Below are 19,553 nucleotides of genomic sequence, written 5' to 3'. Positions count from 1 at the left end.
GAACAATGTTCATGTTGACCATTTTGCCTAATTAAGTTTTCAAATAATGGTTTGACTTGTTTTGACTCCTAAACTCTTTAGTTTGACTGTTTAAAAAGTATAACTTAGAGTCTATGCATGTCTGAGCAACCTAAAGCAAAGTTGTAGCAAATTTTATAAGGATCAAAAGTTGTTTTATGACCAACTCATGAAAATGTGCACAACATGCTCTAATTGGTCCCACAAGTCAGATTTGTGGTGCTGACTCAACACTTAGAATTTTCTAAGTTTGGATGTTGAATTTCAGTTCTTTTACCATTGTTTGGAGCCTTGTATCTCCCTAACCTGACCAAATCAGTTCGAGTGCTAATTAGAAATGTTGTAGCTCTCACTTCAATCTCCAACTTTGTTAACTTAACCTAGAGCTGGATCGTCACCGATTAAGAGTTTTTGATCGTTGAAAACTTGCTGTCAGACGTTGAGGACTTGACTGAATCGCGCTACAGGGTTTCGGGTTCAGACCGTCGTGGACGACCGCCGTCTGGCTGAGCGCGCCAAGTGGAAGCCGTACGCCAGCGCTGCCCCCACCGGTCAGGCTATTGCCGCCACGAAGATGCCACGCGCCCGAGGGATTGCTTATTTGTTTCGCCCGCGTTCCCTTGCTTCACCAGTTCGCTCAGAGCTGAGCTCGCGCCTCCGCCATTGCCACCGGGTGAGTCGCCGCTGCTCAGCTCGCTCGCCTCCGTGTCGTTGCCGCCTCCAGGGAGCCACGAGCTCCGCTTTGCTTAGCCGCACCTGCTGCGCCAGCTTCTGCGTCAATCGAGCCTAGGTGAGGATCCCTTTTGCTGACCCTACGACCTCCGCCATGGCCGGCGCCTCGCCGGAGTGCGTGCTCGCCGTGGCCAAGCACCACCGGAGCCTGCTCACTCCTTTCTCTCCCTTCCATCAGTTTCCCTGCGTACCCTAGATGCTCACGCCAACCTCAGTTCACACCGCCATGGCCGGAGATGGCCGGCGCGTCGCCGGGCTCCTCCACCGTGCCGCCATGGGCGTCGGCGAGCTACCTCCGATGGCACCACCCTCCCATCACCTACCCCAATCGGTGTGCATTGTTGAGTAGGGCACGCCGGTGACCTCGGCCTCGCCGGAATACTCGTCGCCGGCGAGATAGCGCCGAGCCGCGTAGCGCAGAGCTGCCTCCCCTGTTCTATGTCGCTGTCACGCGGGCCCATCTGGCATGCGGGGCCCAGCAACAGCGACCGAGGGAAACCCTGGGTGCACAGCACCGGGTGCACCCAACATTTGCATTCGCTGGTTTTTCGTTTTAAGGAAAAGGGTTTTTAGAAATAGTTTCAAGAATTGATTCAAATGCTTAGTAAATGTATATCTCAAGTTGTGTTGCTCCAAAATGTATGAAACAAATTTTGTTTTGTTTCTTGTGACTATATCTATCTGTTAAAAATACTACATGTCAAGTTTGTGATACTTTTCTGTGTAGCTCTATTTAAAGTAAATAAGTGCTGATTTCTGAGAAAATGTCTAGTAAATAAAATATACCTCAGAAAAATATGGTTCCAGTTTTGTTAGTTTCCTTGAGTGATTTACTTTCTGTGAAAAATATATTCCATGCATGTCTTGTAGAAAAATTAGGAGGTGTAGTTCAAGTGCCTTTAATGGCTGACTTTTGTTATTTTTGCTAAAGAGCCAAAGTTGCATAAAACAGGCATGTGATAATTTGATGGTAGTCCACTTAGAGTAGTACTATGCTATTGTAATTTTCTCAGATTTTATAAGCACCAGAAATATAGATTGCTGTGGTAGCCCTGATTTAACATGAAATAAAACAATCTTCTTTAATGCGAGTTTAGCTAATAATGTTCGTTTTGGTGTATCTTTGAAGCATCTTAGTTTGCTGTGGTGATTTGGTATGCTAGTACAGTGGTTGTCGTAGTAGATAGTAGTACATGTTCTTGGATGATGTTGACTACCTTGTAGAAGAGCTTTGCTACGACCTATACATTTCATGCATCATAATCATTACATGTCATCTCTCCGATGCACCTCTGCATTAGCACTTATGCATCTGCATCATACAGGATCGCAGGAGGAATTACAAGTAGCAGTTCAGGAAGAGCAGACCGGGACCGATCCACAAGAAGTCCAGGCACCGGAGGTGCCAGAGGAAGAGGAGCAAGGAGAGGACTTGCCGGAGTGCGTGGATCACCAGCCTAGTTCGTTCGAACGAGGCAAGCCCCGGAGCATTATAAGTCTCCTACTTTATAAAAGCAATTATTTATATATATACATATGAGTTATATATTATTGCATTAAGTTGTAGGAGTTGATTGAAACCGTTGATGCATTTATTACTATCCTTGCCTACCTTATTACCTTTTCCCTGTTAGGTCAGGATCGAATAACTGCTTAGCCTTGCTTAGACCGGTAGCGATCGGTGATACTCGATCACCTACATTATGGGTGGTTACTGGAAGAAATTGGCTATGGAAAGAATGATATCCTGGATTATAACCATATGTGATGGAAAACTGGAGACCGGACGGAAAAGTTGGAGGCAACCAGACAGGGTTCTGGGGTGCTGTTAGTTTCCGTCTGTGTCGATTAAGGACCGATCGTTGCTCGTCCCTCTTGTCATGTTGAACGCATGCCTCACATTTAGCTGGCCGAATAAAGTACCTTTCGACCGCGAAGCTAGTGGCACATTTCGGGCCGGGATCTACATGAGTGCGCGTATTGGTGCTGATGGGGGTATGACAGGGGCGCGAAGAGTGAGCCCAAGGGCAGGTGTGACCTGATTCTTGACAGTCAGGCGGTCCCTGGGTACTGCAGCTCCAGATTGTCCCGCGGCTACCTGGAAAGTGTCATTGGTGATCTGTAGCTCACTTGATCGGTGGGTGTGGTTTGTGTGAGGAATAAATCACCAGCTAGTTAGGAATTGATTCGAATCGCCATCGCTCCTGGATAGTGAGCACTTGACTTGAGCTACGGCATCGTAGTAATTATTATGGAATAATGATGGTTATCTAGATGGTATGGACAGGCTAAAGCTAATTTGGTAACTGGATGTTAATGGTTAATCATGTGATTGCTATAGTACAGGTGCTTACCTAGATGAATAGGTTATAATAAAGAGGATGCAAAGTATTTAAAATGATGTTTCAGGATAGCTTATGCTTTTCGCAAACAGGTCAGCTAGCCCACTAAAGAAAACCTTGCATAATCCTTGGTGTCGCTGTATTTTGGTTTAAGGCGAGTAAGTCTAGCTGAGTACCTTCTCGTACTCAGGGCGTTGTTCCCATTGTTGTTGCAGATGGTCAAATGTACTACGGCTATTGCATTAACTGCCTGTATCCGGCGATGGGTGACAACTAGGACCAAGGGCAAATGGTCACTCCGTATCTCTCACTTGATGCTTTTGTTGGAGATGACTACCTACTAGCACTGTATCTGAACTAAAAGTGTGTGTGTAGCTTAAAAACTATTTACTTCCGCTATTTCAGTTGAACTCGGTTTGTAATAACTTTATGTTCTAAACTCTGATGTATCCACTGTCGCTGTGAACTTTATGTAACGTGTGATGCTATTTGCTAAACTTGTACGATCTTGGTTTGTATGTCGATTGGTTTGAAATCCTTCGTGGTTTCACGGACTACCGGGTTATACGGGTTTAAGTTTGCCAAATTATCTGCTTCGGCGGAAGATTTTCTTACTTAATCTCGTATAATTGGTCGGTTCTGTTACAGCTGGTATCAGAGCAAGGTTTAGCAGATTACTGTTCATGTGTGTATTTAAAACAAAAGGGTTTTGTGTTACAAAACTAATTATGAACTTATAATATATAGGTATTTCAACCTTTAATTTAAAACTTAAGAGTGTGCCAGTGGTCATATCCGGTATGCCCAGTTAAGGACTTTAGGTGGCTTATTTAAGTACTAACTTGGGGGGTCTTTGCATCATATTTCTATTTCGTCGCTCATACGGCGTGCTATTGTATGAGTGCCATTCACTTGAATGGTAATGAATGGATCCATTGCCTCTACGCCTCGGTAAGTGAGAGTTGTGAGAGCATGGTCGGACAAACTACCGATCTAGGGAAGTGCTTATATGATGCCGGATTATTTACATGCTATACGCATGTTTGTATGAAGGTATCCAATGTGTGGGAATTCCGTCCTGTAGTGACGATGCCGTCGATAGGACGATGTTTTGGGTAGTTGCTACCGTTGTACGCGTATCTGGGAATACGTGTAAAACGAGTAGATTACTTTACTACTTTCATTCATAAATTTCATACTATCAGGGTTTGGGCTGAAGTGGATCGTCTGCAGGTACATAACAGCGCTATCGTGTAGTACGTATTAGCTACATTATGAGAGATCGTTGTATGCCACCGTCTATGCCGCTAGCCATTTTTATTTTCCTAAGTTTGTGAGAACGTATGGAACATGCATGCATCATGTTGTTACATATCATTCATGGCATTGTTCCTCCCCTTATAAGTTGATTATCTCATTTTGATAAAAATGACAACTTAACCTTGTTCTCACATGGGTAATAAAACAAAATTTTGCTACAGATGGCCCGCACGAAGCAGACTGCCCGTAAGTCCACCGGAGGAAGAGCACCTCGACGTCAGTTGGCCCTGAGGGAGCACCACACCACGGACACCTTCTTGAGCGTGTTTGGCATGCCGACCTTGCTTTGGAGAGTGCTCCATGATGTGGGGTACCCAGAGGGTCAAGAGCCGGTGTACTCTTGGAATGAGAGCCAGTTAGCAAAGGATGGACTCGCAGTGGTAGAGATCACCGTTCCTGCTCTTGGTGATGCTCCAGAGTGGGATGGTTGGCACTTGGAGTTTGAGGGTCGCACTCCTGTTGAGGGTGCAGAGGGAGCAGCTTTCTATGTCATCAGGGACATCATGAGCAGATTTCCCAGAGAGCTGGCAGCAGCTCTAGCTGGCACTTTTCCTAGGGATGATCCTCGTGATGCTATTTGGGTTCAGCCTCATGGAAGTGCTTTGGTCAGAGGTCCAGCTGAGGGACAGGCTAGCGACAACCATGCTATGAGTGCGATGTTTGCCGCTATCAGAGCATACCAGGGTCTTGAGTGTACCTACTGGACTTTGACTGGTTTGCGTGGTGATGATAAGCTCAAGGCAAGAAAGCAAAAGAAGCAGCAAGCACGTGCTATAGATAGTTTGCAAGAGCAGTTGGCTGATATGAGCTTACAGCGGGACCAGGCAGCAGAGAGAGGTGATAGAGCTATGCAGCGGGTGCATACGTTGACTCAGGCCAACAACAATGCAGACCGCATGATTGGACAGCTGGTTCAGGAAAGGAATGATGCCTGGAATGCAAGGAACCTTCTACGACAGAGGGTCGATGAGCTAGAGGAGTACAATGTCAACCTGCACGAGGAGTTTCACGCGCTCTACAATGGGGTTGGCCCCTATGCTCCTCCAGACGCCGCTGGCATGGATATCGACGATGAGGACGAGCCTGTAGTTTCACCTAGGGGCGATGGTGACGTCTCCGACCCCGACGACGGCCCCGAGGAGTAGTCTAGTGGCCTTGCGCTAGTGTGTAGGTCCTGTCGCGGTGACTTTTCTTTTGTTGCTTGTAACCTGATGTATCTTGTTTCAAACTTAGGAGACTTGGCATGTGATTGGAACTTGGCTAGTAATGCGATATCTGAACGCACAAAAGTCTAGTGTATGTATGCTGGCAACCCGGTTGTAATGGATGCGATGTGTGTGCTTAAGTAATCTAGTTAGTGATGTTGTGTTAATTGGAATGAATTATTGTGCCCCTATTTTATTGTATGAATTTATTCTCTCCAGTGAATTCAGTACGGCATAATCTCTTTCCATTCACCTGCAATTTCTACAACATCGCCTAATGATTACTGTTGCTGAAATATGCAGATGCCGAACACTCGCCGCACCGTGTATGACGCTACTGTGGCAGGTGGTAGTGCTGCTGGAAATGAGAACCGTGAACCGCCACCACCTCCTCCTCCACCATACACTGCGGAACAATTCTTCGCATAGTTCCTTGGAAGTCAACGCAACATGGAGGGCATGTAGCAGAACATGGAGGCTGCATTGCGCCATATTGCTGACAACACTCGCCGTGGGTTAAACCCAGGTGGACATGAAGCGAATCAGCATAGCAGTTTCAAGGACTTTATGGACACCAGACCACCCATTTTCAAGGAAGCTACAGAGCCATTGGATGCAGAAGAATGGATAAACACCATGGAAGATAAGTTTCGTGTTCTGAGGATGACAGAAGTACTGAAAATGGGGTATGCAGCTCATCAGATGCAAGGCCCTGTGGGAATGTGGTGGAAGCACCACCGCACCACTTTTCCCCCAAATGCCCACATTACTTGGAGGGAATTCACTGAAGCTTTTCGTGGAACATACATTCCCCCTGGTTTGACAGAAATGAAGTTTGGAGAGTTTCTCGCACTGACTCAAGGTACCAAGACTGTGACCCAGTACCTACATGCATTCAACAACCTAAGTCGCTATGCCTCTGACATGGTGAATACCGATGCCAAAAAGATTGCTAGTTTCAAGAGAGGTCTGAATCCCAAGATGATGAAGCACGTGGGTACTAACACAAGGATGGGTTTCAATGACTTTGTTAGTGACTGCTTAAAGCAAGAGAAGAACAACAATGTGTATGCTACTTCCAAGACTCGCAAGAGAGCTTTTGAGTCAGGTCCGTCCCAGCCAAGGGCCCCGATGGCAAACCGTTCTGCGTATCGTTCGCCTGCCCCTGGTGCGAGGTTCAGGCCACCCCAACATAGGCATCAGAATGCCCAGCAACCTCAGAGGACTCAGAAGCCATTCAAGATGGCGGTGCCACAAGCCAAGACCGGACATGGCAGTTCATCTAGAGCTGCTACTCAAGTAAGAGGCCTGTGTTTCAACTGCAATCAATCTGGGCACTTTGCAAAGTTTTGCCCATATCCCAAGAAGCAGCAGAATCAGTACCAAGCTCGTGTGCACCACACCACCATTGATGACATCCCAGAAGGAGAACCCGTGACAGCCGGTATGTTTTCTATCAACAATCATCCTGCAGTCGTTTTGTTTGATTCTGGATCATCTCATTCATTCATAAGTCAAGCATTTGCAAGAAAGTATGAGCAAAAGATAGTTGTATTGGAATGTGCTTATCGGATCAGTTCAGCTGGGGCTGATCTGTTAACTAATCAGGTAATCCGGGGAGTAACCCTGTGCATAGCAAACAGGCAGTATAAGCTTAACTTGATAGTTATGCCAGGGCTAGTTCTGGATATGATTATAGGAATGAACTGGATGAATAAGATGGGAGTAGTAATTGATGTTGGAGGAAGGAACATCTCTCTCAAGGAACCTGTTGGAGAAGGTACATTTCAAGTAACTTTACCTCGGAGAATAGAGCTGGCCAGTACAACTTGTGCAGTCCAAACTACACTTATAGCTAAGATCCTAGTAGTGTGTGAGTTTCCGGACGTGTTTCAGATGAGTTACCTGGTCTTCCACCGGACCGAGATGTTGAGTTCGCCATTGAGTTAATTCCTGGAACACCACCAATCTCAAGAAGGCCGTATCGGATGCCTCCAAATGAATTAGCCGAGTTGAAGAAGCAACTCAATGATCTATTGGCTAAGGGTTTGATTCGTCCCAGTTCCTTAGAATGGGGATGTCCTGCACTGTTCGTGAAGAAGAAGAAGGATAACTCCTTATGGATGTGCGTGGACTACCGGCCACTGAATGCGGTGACAATTAAAAACAAGTATCCTTTACCTCGGATTGATATCTTGTTTGATCAATTGTCAAAAGCCAAAGTGTTCTCCAAGATAGATTTGAGATCAGGGTACCATCAGATCAAGATTAGACCACAAGATATACCCAAAACTGCGTTCTCCACCAGATATGGGTTGTACGAGTATCTTGTCATGTCATTTGGTTTGACAAATGCTCCTGCATACTTTATGTATCTGATGAATTCGGTCTTTATGCCAGAATTGGATTAGTTTGTGATTGTGTTCATTGATGACATTCTGATATACTCTGAGAACGAATAGGATCATGCCGAGCACCTGAGGGTTGTCTTGACTAGACTCAGAGACCACCAGTTGTATGCTAAGTTTAGTAAATGTGAGTTCTGGCTGAAGATAGTTCCTTTTCTTGGTCATGTGTTATCTGAGAATGGAATCTCGGTGGACCCTAGTAAAATACAAGAGGTTATGGACTGGAAGGCACCCAACACAGTTCATGAGGTTCGAAGTTTTCTTGGATTAGCCGGTTACTATCGCCGTTTTATCCCGGACTTCTCAAAGATTGCCAAGCCGATGACAAGTTTAATACAAAAGGATCATAAGTTTGCTTGGACAGAGGAGTGTGAGGCAGCTTTCTGCACCTTGCGGAAATTGCTAACCACTGCTCCTGTTCTGGCCCAACCAGATATAGAGAAGCCATTTGACGTGTTTTGTGATGCATCCAAGAATGGTTTAGGATGTGTCCTGATGCAAGATGGGAGAGTTATTGCTTATGCCTCACGTCAGTTGAGGAAGCATGAGGTTAACTATCCTACACACGATTTGGAGCTTGCTGCTGTTGTGCATGCTCTAAAGATTTGGAGACACTACTTGCTTGGAAATGTGTGCAATATCTTTACAGATCATAAGAGTCTCAAGTACATATTTACTCAGTCTGAATTGAATATGCGACAAAGAAGATGGTTAGTGTTGATAAAGGATTATAATCTGAATGTGCACTATCATCTGGGAAAGGCAAATGTAGTAGCAGATGCCTTAAGTCGGAAGTCACATTCTCTTGCTGTGCAACCATTGTTTGAGGATGGGTTCAATTTGTTACATCCTGCTATGTTGCATAATATCCAGGTTAGCTGTACCTTGGAGAGCAAGATCATTGAGGGTCAGAAAACAGATAAGGGAATATTCTATATCAAGGATAAAATACAGAAAGAACCAACCAAGCACTTTAGAGTGGATGAACAAGGAGTGTTATGGTTTAAGGACCGTTTGGTTGTACCGAAGGAATGAGAGCTCAAGAACAAATTGATGGATGAAACTCATCACTCTAAGTTATCTATCCATCCTGGAAGTAACAAGATGTACCAAGAATTGAGACCTCGTTATTGGTGGATGAAGATGAAGAAGGAGATTGCAGCTTATGTTGCTCGTTGCGACATGTGTTGTAGAGTGAAGGCTCTTCACATGAGACCCGCAGGAATGTTGCAACCTTTGTCAATACCAGATTGGAAATGGGACGATATAAGTATGGATTTTATCACCGGATTCCCTACCACACCAAAGGGGAATGATTCGATTTGGGTAATTGTGGATCGCCTTACCAAATCAGCTCACTTTTTACCAGTCAAAACAACATTTCGACCACCTCAGTATGCTGAGAAGTACATTGCAGAAATTGTCCACTTACATGGTATACCAAAGACTATTGTGTCTGACCGTGGGTCACAATTTACCGCTCATTTTTGGGAGCATCTTCATAAAGGTTTGGGTACTAGCTTGATTCGTAGTACAGCTTACCACCCACAGACAGATGGGCAGACAGAGCGAGTTAATGCTGTTCTTGAAGATATGCTTAGAGCTTGTGTGTTGTCGTCTAAAGGTTCATGGGAATCATGGTTACCTTTGGCAGAGTTCGCTTACAACAATAGCTACCAAGAGAGTATAAAGATGGCTCCATTTGAAGCATTGTATGGCAGAAAATGTAGGACACCATTGAATTGGGTCGAGCCGGGAGAAAGAAGGTTTTACGGAGTCGATTTTGTGGACGATGCTGAGAAAAAGGTCCATATTATCCAACAAAACATGAAAGCGGCACAGTCACGCCAGAAGAGCTATGCCGATAAGAGAAGGAGACCGCTAGAATTTCAAGTTGGTGACTACGTTTATCTGAAGGTCACTCCAATGAAGAAAGTGCAAAGGTTTGGAGTAAAGAGAAAACTTGCTCCTAGGTTTGTAGGACCGTACTAGATCGTAGAAAAGAAGGGTCCCGTGGCTTATAAGTTATAGTTAACAGAAGCAATGGGTTCGACCTTCCCAGTCTTCCATGTATCATAGTTAAAAAAGTGCTTGCGTATTCCGGAAGAGAGAATAGAACCTCAGAGTATTCAGCTCAAATCAGACTTGGAATACCATGAGCAACCGGTTCGAGTTTTGGACACTAAGGACAAAGTCACTCAGAATAAAGTGGTAAGAACATATAAGTTACAGTGGAGTCATCACGATGATGCTGATGCGACGTGGGAAACAGGAGAATATCTACAAAACGCTTATAAGGATTTTTATAACAAATGGTTCGTAACTCTAAATCTCGGGACGAGATTCTTATAAGGGGGGAGGGCTATAACACCCCTGGTGTTAGGCTTGCATGATTTCACTTGCATTTCATGAACATGAGCATCATTCATCCATTCATGAGCTTATTTTACATAAAACATGTTATCGAAACATTGCAACATATTGTATATTTCATGAGTGTTGTTTTTGTTACGAAATGATTAGTGTGCAACACTCAAGTGCAACGTGTGCAACTTACTTTAGTGGAACCTAGCTAGTTAGTACGATACAACAAGATCATGAAACCTGTGAAACATGACCATGAAACAAATGTAACATTTCAATTGTTTTTCATCGTTTCAGTGCATTCTATGCTTGATTCTTGTGTGACCAATATGTGGTATGGCTAAATATATTGTTAAACATCTTAGCTATGCTTAGAAAGTCATTAGGAACAATGTTCATGTTGACCATTTTGCCTAATTAAGTTTTCAAATAATGGTTTGACTTGTTTTGACTCCTAAACTCTTTAGTTTGACTGTTTAAAAAGTATAACTTAGAGTCTATACATGTCTGAGCAACCTAAAGCAAAGTTGTAGAAAATTTTATAAGGATCAAAAGTTGTTTTATGACCAACTCATGAAAATGTGCACAACATGCTCTAATTGGTCCCACAAGTCAGATTTGTGGTGCTGACTCAACACTTAGAATTTTCTAAGTTTGGATGTTGAATTTCAGTTCTTTTACCATTGTTTGGAGCCTTGTATCTCCCTAACCTGACCAAATCAGTTCAAGTGCTAATTAGAAATGTTGTAGCTCTCACTTCAATCTCCAACTTTGTTAACTTAACCTAGAGCTGGATCGTCACCGATTAAGAGTTTTTTATCGTTGAAAACTTGCTGTCAGACGTTGAGGACTTGACTGAATCGCGCTACAGGGTTTCGGGTTCAGACCGTCGTGGACGACCGCCGTCTGGCTGAGCGCGCCAAGTGGAAGCCGTACGCCGGTGCTGCCCCCACCGGTCAGGCCATTGCCGCCACGAAGACGCCACGCGCCCGAGGGATCGCTTATTTGTTTCGCCCGCGTTCCCTCGCTTCACCAGTTTGCTCAGAGCCGAGCTCGCGCCTCCGCCATTCCCGCTGGGTGAGTCGCCGCTACTCAGCTCACTCACCTCCGCGTCATTGCCGCCTCCAGGGAGCCACGAGCTCCGCTTTGCTTAGCCGCACCTACTGCGCCAGCTTCTGCGTCAATCGAGCCTAGGTGAGGATCCCTTTTGCTGACCCTACGACCTCCGCCATGGCCGGCGCCTCGCCGGAGTGCGTGCTCGCTATGGCCAAGCACCACCGGAGCCTGCTCACTCCTTTCTCTCCCTTCCATCAGTTTCCCTGCGTACCCTAGATGCTCACGCCAACCTCAGTTCGCACCGCCATGGCCGGAGATGGCTGGCGCGTCGCCGGGCTCCTCCACCGTGCCGCCATGGACGTCGGCGAGCTACCTCCGATGGCACCACCCTCCCATCACCTACCCCAATCGGTGTGCATTGTTGAGTAGGGCACGCCGGTGACCTCGGCCTCGCCGGAATACTCGTCGCTGGCGAGATAGCGCCGAGCCACGTAGCGCAGAGCCGCCTCCCGTGTTCTATGTCGCTGTCATGCGGGCCCGTCTGGCATGCGGGGCCCAGCTTCAGCGACCGAGGGAAACCCTGGGTGCATAGCACCGGGTGCACCCAACGTTTGCATTCACTGGTTTTTCGTTTTAAGGAAAAGGGTTTTTAGAAATAGTTTCAAGAATTGATTCAAATGCTTAGTAAATGTATATCTCAAGTTGTGTTGCTCCAAAATGTATGAAACAAATTTTGTTATGTTTCTTGTGACTATATCTATCTATTAAAAATACTACATGTCAAGTTTGTGATACTTTTCTGTGTAGCTCTATTTAAAGTAAATAAGTGCTGATTTCTGAGAAAATGTCTAGTAAATAAAATATACCTCAGAAAAATATGGTTCCAGTTTTGTTAGTTTCCTTGAGTGATTTACTTTCTGTGAAAAATATATTCCATGCATGTCTTGTAGAAAAATTAGGAGGTGTAGTTCAAGTGCCTTTAATGGCTGACTTTTGTTATTTTTGCTAAAGAGCCAAAGTTGCATAAAACAGGCATGTGATAATTTTTGTACAGTGATTGTATGCTATGAAGAACATAGGAAAAATACCTGATCTGTTGTTTGACACTTTTCATAGTGCAAAGTATTTTCATGCTCATATTTGTGCCATAGCTTGTCATTTTTGTGTAAGCTATTTTACTTATCTAAATGACATGAAAATTTGATGGTAGTCCACTTAGAGTAGTACTATGCTATTGTAATTTTCTCAAATTTTATAAGCACCAGAAATATAGATTGCTGTGGTAGCCCTGATTTAACATGAAATAAAACAATCTTCTTTAATGCGAGTTTAGCTAATAATGTTCGTTTTGGTGTATCTTTGAAGCATCTTAGTTTGCTGTGGTGATTTGGTATGCTAGTACAGTGGTTGTCATAGTAGATAGTAGTACATGTTCTTGGATGATGTTGACTACCTTGTAGAAGAGCTTTGCTACGACCTATACATTTCATGCATCATAATCATTACATGTCATCTCTCCGATGCACCTCTGCATTAGCACTTATGCATCTGCATCATACAGGATCGCAGGAGGAATTACAAGTAGCAGTTCAGGAAGAGCAGACCGGGACCGATCCACAAGAAGTCCAGGCACCGGAGGTGCCAGAGGAAGAGGAGCAAGGAGAGGACTTGCCGGAGTGCGTGGATCACCAGCCTAGTTCGTTCGAACGAGGCAAGCCCCGGAGCATTATAAGTCTCCTACTTTATAAAAGCAATTATTTATATATATACATATGAGTTATATATTATTGCATTAAGTTGTAGGAGTTGATTGAAACCGTTGATGCATTTATTACTATCCTTGCCTACCTTATTACCTTTTCCCTGTTAGGTTAGGATCGAATAACTGCTTAGCCTTGCTTAGACCGGTAGCGATCGCTGATACTTGATCACCTACATTATGGGTGGTTACTAGAAGAAATTGGCTATGGAAAGAATGATATCCTGGATTATAACCATATGTGATGGAAAACTGGAGACTGGGCGGAAAAGTTGGAGGCAACTAGACAGGGTTCTGGGGTGCTGTTAGTTTCCGTCTATGTCGATTAAGGACCGATCGTTGCTCGTCCCTCTTGTCATGTTGAACGCATGCCTCACATTTAGCTGGCCGAATAAAGTACCTTTCGACCGCGAAGCTAGTGGCACATTTCGGGCCGGGATCTACATGAGTGCGCGTATTGGTGCTGATGGGGGTATGACAGGGGCGCGAAGAGTGAGCCCAAGGGCAGGTGTGACCTAATTCCTGGCAGTCGGGCGGTCCCTGGGTACTGCGGCTCCAGATTGTCCCGCGGCTACCTGGAAAGTGTCATTGGTGATCTGTAGCTCACTTGATCGGTGGGTGTGGTTTGTGTGAGGAATAAATCACCGGCTGGTTAGGAATCGATTCGAATCGCCATCGCTCCTGGATAGTGAGCACTTGACTCGAGCTACGGCGTCGTAGTAATTATTATGGAACAATGATGGTTATCTACATAGTATGGACAGGCTAAAGCTAATTTGGTAACTGGATGTTAATGGTTAATCATGTGATTGCTATAGTACAGGTGCTTACCTAGATGAATAGGTTATAATAAAGAGGATGCAAAGTATTTAAAATGATGTTTTAGGATAGCTTATGCTTTTCGCAAACAGGTCAGCTAGCCCACTAAAGAAAACCTTGCATAATCCTTGGTGTCGCTGTATTTTGGTTTAAGGCGGGTAAGTCTAGCTGAGTACCTTCTCGTACTCAGGGCGTTGTTCCCATTGTTGTTGCAGATGGTCAAATGTACTACGGCTATTGCATTAACTGCCTGTATCCGGCGATGGGTGACAACTAGGACCAAGGGCAAATGGTCACTCCGTATCTCTCACCTGATGCTTTTGTTGGAGATGACTACCTACTAGCACTGTATCTGAACTAAAAGTGTGTGTGTGGCTTAAAAACTATTTACTTCCGCTATTTCAGTTGAACTCGGTTTGTAATAACTTTATGTTCTAAACTCTGATGTATCCACTGTCGCTGTGAACTTTACGTAACGTGTGACGGTATTTGCTAAACTTGTACGATCTTGGTTTGTATGTCGATTGGTTTGAAATCCTTCGTGGTTTCACGGACTACCGGGTTATACGGGTTTAAGTTTGCCAAATTATCTGCTTTGGCGAAAGATTTTCTTACTTAATCTCGTATAATTGGCCGGTTCTGTTACAGCTAGTATCAGAGCAAGGTTTAGCAGATTACTATTCATGTGAGTATTTAAAACAAAAGGGTTTTGTGTTACAAAACTAATTACGAACTTATAATATATAGGTGTTTCAACCTTTAATTTAAAACTTAAGAGTGTGCTAGTGGTCATATCCGGTATGCCCAGTTAAGGACTTTAGGTGGCTTATTTAAGTACTAACTTGGGGGTCTTTGCATCATATTTCTATTTCGTCGCTCATACGGCGTGCTATTGTATGAGTGCCATTCACTTGAATGGTAATGAATGGATCCATTGCCTCTACGCCTCGGTAAGTGAGAGTTGTGAGAGCATGGTCGGACACACTGCCGATCTAGGGAAGTGCTTATATGATGCCGAATTATTTACATGCTATACGCATGTTTGTATGAAGGTATCCAATGTGTGGGAATTCCGTCCTGTAGTGACGATGCCGTCGATAGGACGATGTTTTGGGTAGTTGCTACCGTTGTACGCGTATATGGGAATACGTGTAAAACGAGTAGATTACTTTACTGCTTTCATGCATAAATTTCATACTATCAGGGTTTGGGCTGAAGTGGATCGTCTGCAGGTACATAACAGCGCTATCGTGTAGTACGTATTAGCTATGTTATGAGAGATCGTTGTATGCCACCATCTATGCCGCTAGCCATTTTTATTTTCCTAAGTTTGTGAGAACGTACGGAACGTGCATGCATCATGTTGTTACATATCATTCATGGCATTGTTCCTCCCCTTATAAGTTGATTATCTCATTTTGATAAAAATGACAACTTAACCTTGTTCTCACATGGGTAATAAAACAAAATTTTGCTACAGATGGCCCGCACGAAGCAGACTGCCCGTAAGTCCACCGGAGGAAGAGCACCTCGACGTCAGTTGGCCCTGAGGGAGCACCACACCACGGACACCTTCTTGAGCGAGTTTGGCATGCCGACCTTGCTTTGGAGAGTGCTCCATGATGTGGGGTACCCAGAGGGTCAAGAGCCGGTGTACTCTTGGAATGAGAGCCAGTTAGCAGAGGATGGACTCGCAGTGGTAGAGATCACCGTTCCTACTCTTGGTGATGCTCCAGAGTGGGATGGTTGGCACTTGGAGTTTGAGGGTCACACTCCTGTTGAGGGTGCAGAGGGAGCAGCTTTCTGTGTCATCAGGGACATCATGAGCAGATTTCCCAGAGAACTGGCAGCAGCTCTTGCTGGCACTTTTCCTAGGGATGATCCTCGTGATGCTATTTGGGTTCAGCCTCATGGAAGTGCTTTGGTCAGAGGTCTAGCTGAGGGACAGGCTAGCGACAACCATGCTATGAGTGCGATGTTTGCCGCTATCAGAGCATACCAGGGTCTTGAGTGTACCTACTGGACTTTGACTGGTTTGCGTGGTGATGATAAGCTCAAGGCAAGAAAGCAAAAGAAGCAGCAAGCACGTGCTATAGATAGTTTGCAATAGCAGTTGGCTGATATGAGCTTACAGCGGGACCAGGCACCAGAGAGAGGTGATAGAGCTATGCAGCGGGTGCATACGTTGACTCAGGCCAACAACAATGCAGACCGCATGATTGGATAGCTGGTTCAGGAAAGGAATGAAGCCTGGAACGCAAGGAACCTTCTGCGACAGAGGGTCGATGAGCTAGAGGAGTACAACGTCAACCTGCACGAGGAGTTTCACGCGCTCTACAATGGGGTTGGCCCCTATGCTCCTCCAGACACCGCTGGCATGGACATCGACGACGAGGACGAGCCTGTAGTTTCACCTAGGGGCGATGGTGACGTCTCCGACCCCGACGACGGCCCCGAGGAGTAGTCTAGTGGCCTTGCGCTAGTGTGTAGGTCCTGTCGTGGTGACTTTTCTTTTGTCGCTTGTAACCTGATGTATCTTGTTTCAAACTTAGTAGACTTGGCATGTGATTGGAACTTGGCTAGTAATGCGATATCTGAACGCACAAAAGTCCAGTGTATGTATGCTGGCAACCCGGTTGTAATGGATGCGATGTGTGTGCTTAAGTAATCTAGTTAGTGATGTTGTGTTAATTGGAATGAATTATTGTGCCCCTGTTTTATTGTATGAATTTATTCTCTCCAGTGAATTCAGCACGGCATAATCTCTTTCCATTCACCTGCAATTTCTACAACATCGCCTAATGATTATTGTTGCTGAAATATGCAGATGCCGAACACTCGCCGCACCGTGTATGACGCTACTGAGGCAGGTGGTAGTGCTGCTAGAAATGAGAACCATGAACCGCCACCACCTCCTCCTCCACCATACACTGCGGAACAATTCTTCGCATAGTTCCTTGGAAGTCAACGCAACATGGAGGGCATGCAGCAGAACATGGAGGCTGCATTGCGCCATATTGCTGACAACACTCACCGTGGGTTAAACCCAGGTGGACATGAAGCAAATCAGCATAGCAGTTTCAAGGACTTTATGGACACCAGACCACCCATTTTCAAGGAAGCTACAGAGCCATTGGATGCAGAAGAATGGATAAACACCATGGAAGATAAGTTTCGTGTTCTGAGGATGACAAAAGTACTGAAAATAGAGTATGCAGCTCATCCGCTACAAGGCCCTGTGGGAATGTGGTGGAAGCACCACCGCACCACTTTTCCCCCAAATGCCCACATTACTTGGAGGGAATTCACTGAAGCTTTTCGTGGAACATACATTCCCCCTGGTTTGACAGAAATGAAGTTTGGAGAGTTTCTCACACTGACTCAAGGTACCAAGACTGTGACCCAGTACCTACATGCATTCAACAACCTGAGTCGCTATGCCTCTGACATGGTGAATACCGATGCCAAAAAGATTGCTAGTTTCAAGAGAGGTCTGAATCCCAAGATGATGAAGCACATGGGTACTAACACAAGGACGGGTTTCAATGACTTTGTTAGTGACTACTTAAAGCAAGAGAAGAACAACAATGTGTATGCTACTTCCAAGACTCGCAAGAGAGCTTTTGAGTCAGGTCCGTCCCAGCCAAGGGCCCCGATGGCAAACCGTTCTGCGTATCGTTCGCCTGCCCCTGGTGCGAGGTTCAGGCCACCCCAACGTAGGCATCAGAATGCCCAGCAACCTCAGAGGAATCAGAAGCCATTCAAGATGGCGGTGCCACAAGCCAAGACCGGACATGGCAGTTCATCTGGAGCTGCTACTCAAGTAAGAGGCCCGTGTTTCAATTGCAATCAATCTGGGTTTTATGGTTGCTGGGTTTTATGGTTTGCTAGGTTTTCTTTTTGTGAAAAGCATTACTAGTAGTGAATCCTCATGTTTGTTTTTATTAGCCGTCATGATTAGTTCATTAGCTAATCATTCTATGTAAGCACCTGTTCTACTTTTAAACAAGAGTTGAGCAATCAAATCCATTTCACCATCTTTCATCTTCCAGTTCTTACTATGATGCAAGATCATAGACAAGTAGTACCGTATTACATGGTGATTTGTGAACTAATGTAGCCCAGCTGGGTACCATGAAACACACGCCCAACTTGTACCCCAAGCACAAAAAGGACCAACCCACCACTCTCCTGTCACGGGGTCCAGGTCCCTGTCCAAACTTAGACTCCAAGCCCCCACACCTGAGTCTCAGACTCAGTATGGTGCTTAGACCTCCACCATCCCTGCCTCCAATCAGTCGGTCTAGAAAGAGCCAGAACCCATGACAAGATAGCAATGAGCCTTCCCTGCTCCCATAAACAAGTATGTGCTCAGGATAATAAGTCTGTGACCTGACTAGAATCCAATGCAACGGCCGGTCCATAATCGACACGGACAGGGAAAACAGTGTAACCAAGCTATGCCCCGTTGGCCGCGGAACACAACCTCTTACACACACCAATACCCGTACCATATCTTTGCCCGGTCTCCATTTCTTTTCACCATTTTATCATGAGAGTGATAATAATAATCACCTATTGTGAGTAACGACAGGTTACTCACGCTACCAAAAAACCCAAGCATAGCAGCTACTCGACCTATGCTAGTAGGACTCATAGGTAGGTTATCTATGCATGTAGATTAATATAAATTTTGTAACGTAAATGCACATCATATATATATATCCAGTGATTATTCAAAATAAGGGTTATGCACCGAAGCTTGCCTTGGGTAGGCACGGTGTCAGCTCAGTGAGTCAGTGGTGGCTCTGGGACCTCCTTCTGCACGAGGATCTCCTCCTCGTACTCCTCGATCACCTCTTCGAACTCGTGATCTCCGATGGTCACGATCTCCACCAACTCGTTCTCTACATGCATGCGATGATGATGCAACACTTAGTATTTTAGCAACAACAACTCCTAAAATAAGAATACACATGGTAAACTACTAAGCTAGCTCTAATTACTAAGATACTAAACTAACTATCATCTTCATCAAGTAAAGTGTTGGGTTCAACTAACAAACTCCTAGCTTTACAAATGAAGGATATATCTTGATTTCTACTAATGATTTAATGTATATTGGAAACAAAGACCATTTAACTACACTTATGTTGAGTCTATTCTAAAACTACAAAAATTACAGTGAGCACATAATAGTACCATGAAGCTACTATAAAATTTTCAAAGCTAAAGCTATCACCATTTTGCCACAAAAATTCCTACAATATTTGACCCAATAATATTAAGCACTCTCAAATGACTTAATAGCTCATAGTACCAACAAGTATATATATGAACTAAATATACTAACAGATAGAGCACAATTTTTGGAACTTAAAAAAATTTGTTTCACAATTTTTGGATACCTACATGATTTTATATGATTTACCAAAGATCAGCTCAGAAATACAATTGAAAAGCTATTTCTATTCTCCACGAAAAAGATAAACTCATTTCAGCCCAACATGGCCCACATGCAACGCAGCGC

The 19,553-nt window shown here is 44.7% G+C and overlaps 1 protein-coding gene across 1 annotated transcript; it reads left to right on the top strand.

Annotated features, from left to right (window-relative positions):
* Nucleotides 1-6,088: 6,088 nt before the first annotated feature.
* LOC136502946 (uncharacterized) lies at nt 6,089-16,487 on the top strand. The gene is made up of 5 exons (XM_066498190.1): nt 6,089-7,061; nt 7,317-7,397; nt 7,514-7,742; nt 15,228-15,255; nt 16,260-16,487. The coding sequence occupies exons 1-5, from the start codon at nt 6,089-6,091 to the stop codon at nt 16,485-16,487; spliced, it is 1,539 nt and encodes a 512-aa protein (XP_066354287.1).
* The last annotated feature ends 3,066 nt before the right edge of the window (nt 16,488-19,553 follow it).

This window comes from Miscanthus floridulus, chromosome 14 (assembly GCF_019320115.1).
Source record: "Miscanthus floridulus cultivar M001 chromosome 14, ASM1932011v1, whole genome shotgun sequence".
Classification (NCBI taxonomy): domain Eukaryota; kingdom Viridiplantae; phylum Streptophyta; class Magnoliopsida; order Poales; family Poaceae; genus Miscanthus; species Miscanthus floridulus.
Note: the sequence above shows the minus strand (reverse complement) of the source record. Positions and strands in the feature narration are given on the sequence as shown.

Excerpts from the sequence above, each read along its gene's own strand:
- LOC136502946 (XM_066498190.1), top strand. The coding sequence starts at position 6,089 with ATGGAGGCTGCATTGCGCCATATTGCTGACAACACTCGCCGTGGGTTA. Across the intron at positions 7,062-7,316 it reads AGGAGAACCCGTGACAGCCG|GAATGAACTGGATGAATAAG; the intron begins GTATGTTTTCTA and ends ATATGATTATAG. Across the intron at positions 7,398-7,513 it reads CAAGGAACCTGTTGGAGAAG|ATGAGTTACCTGGTCTTCCA; the intron begins GTACATTTCAAG and ends GACGTGTTTCAG.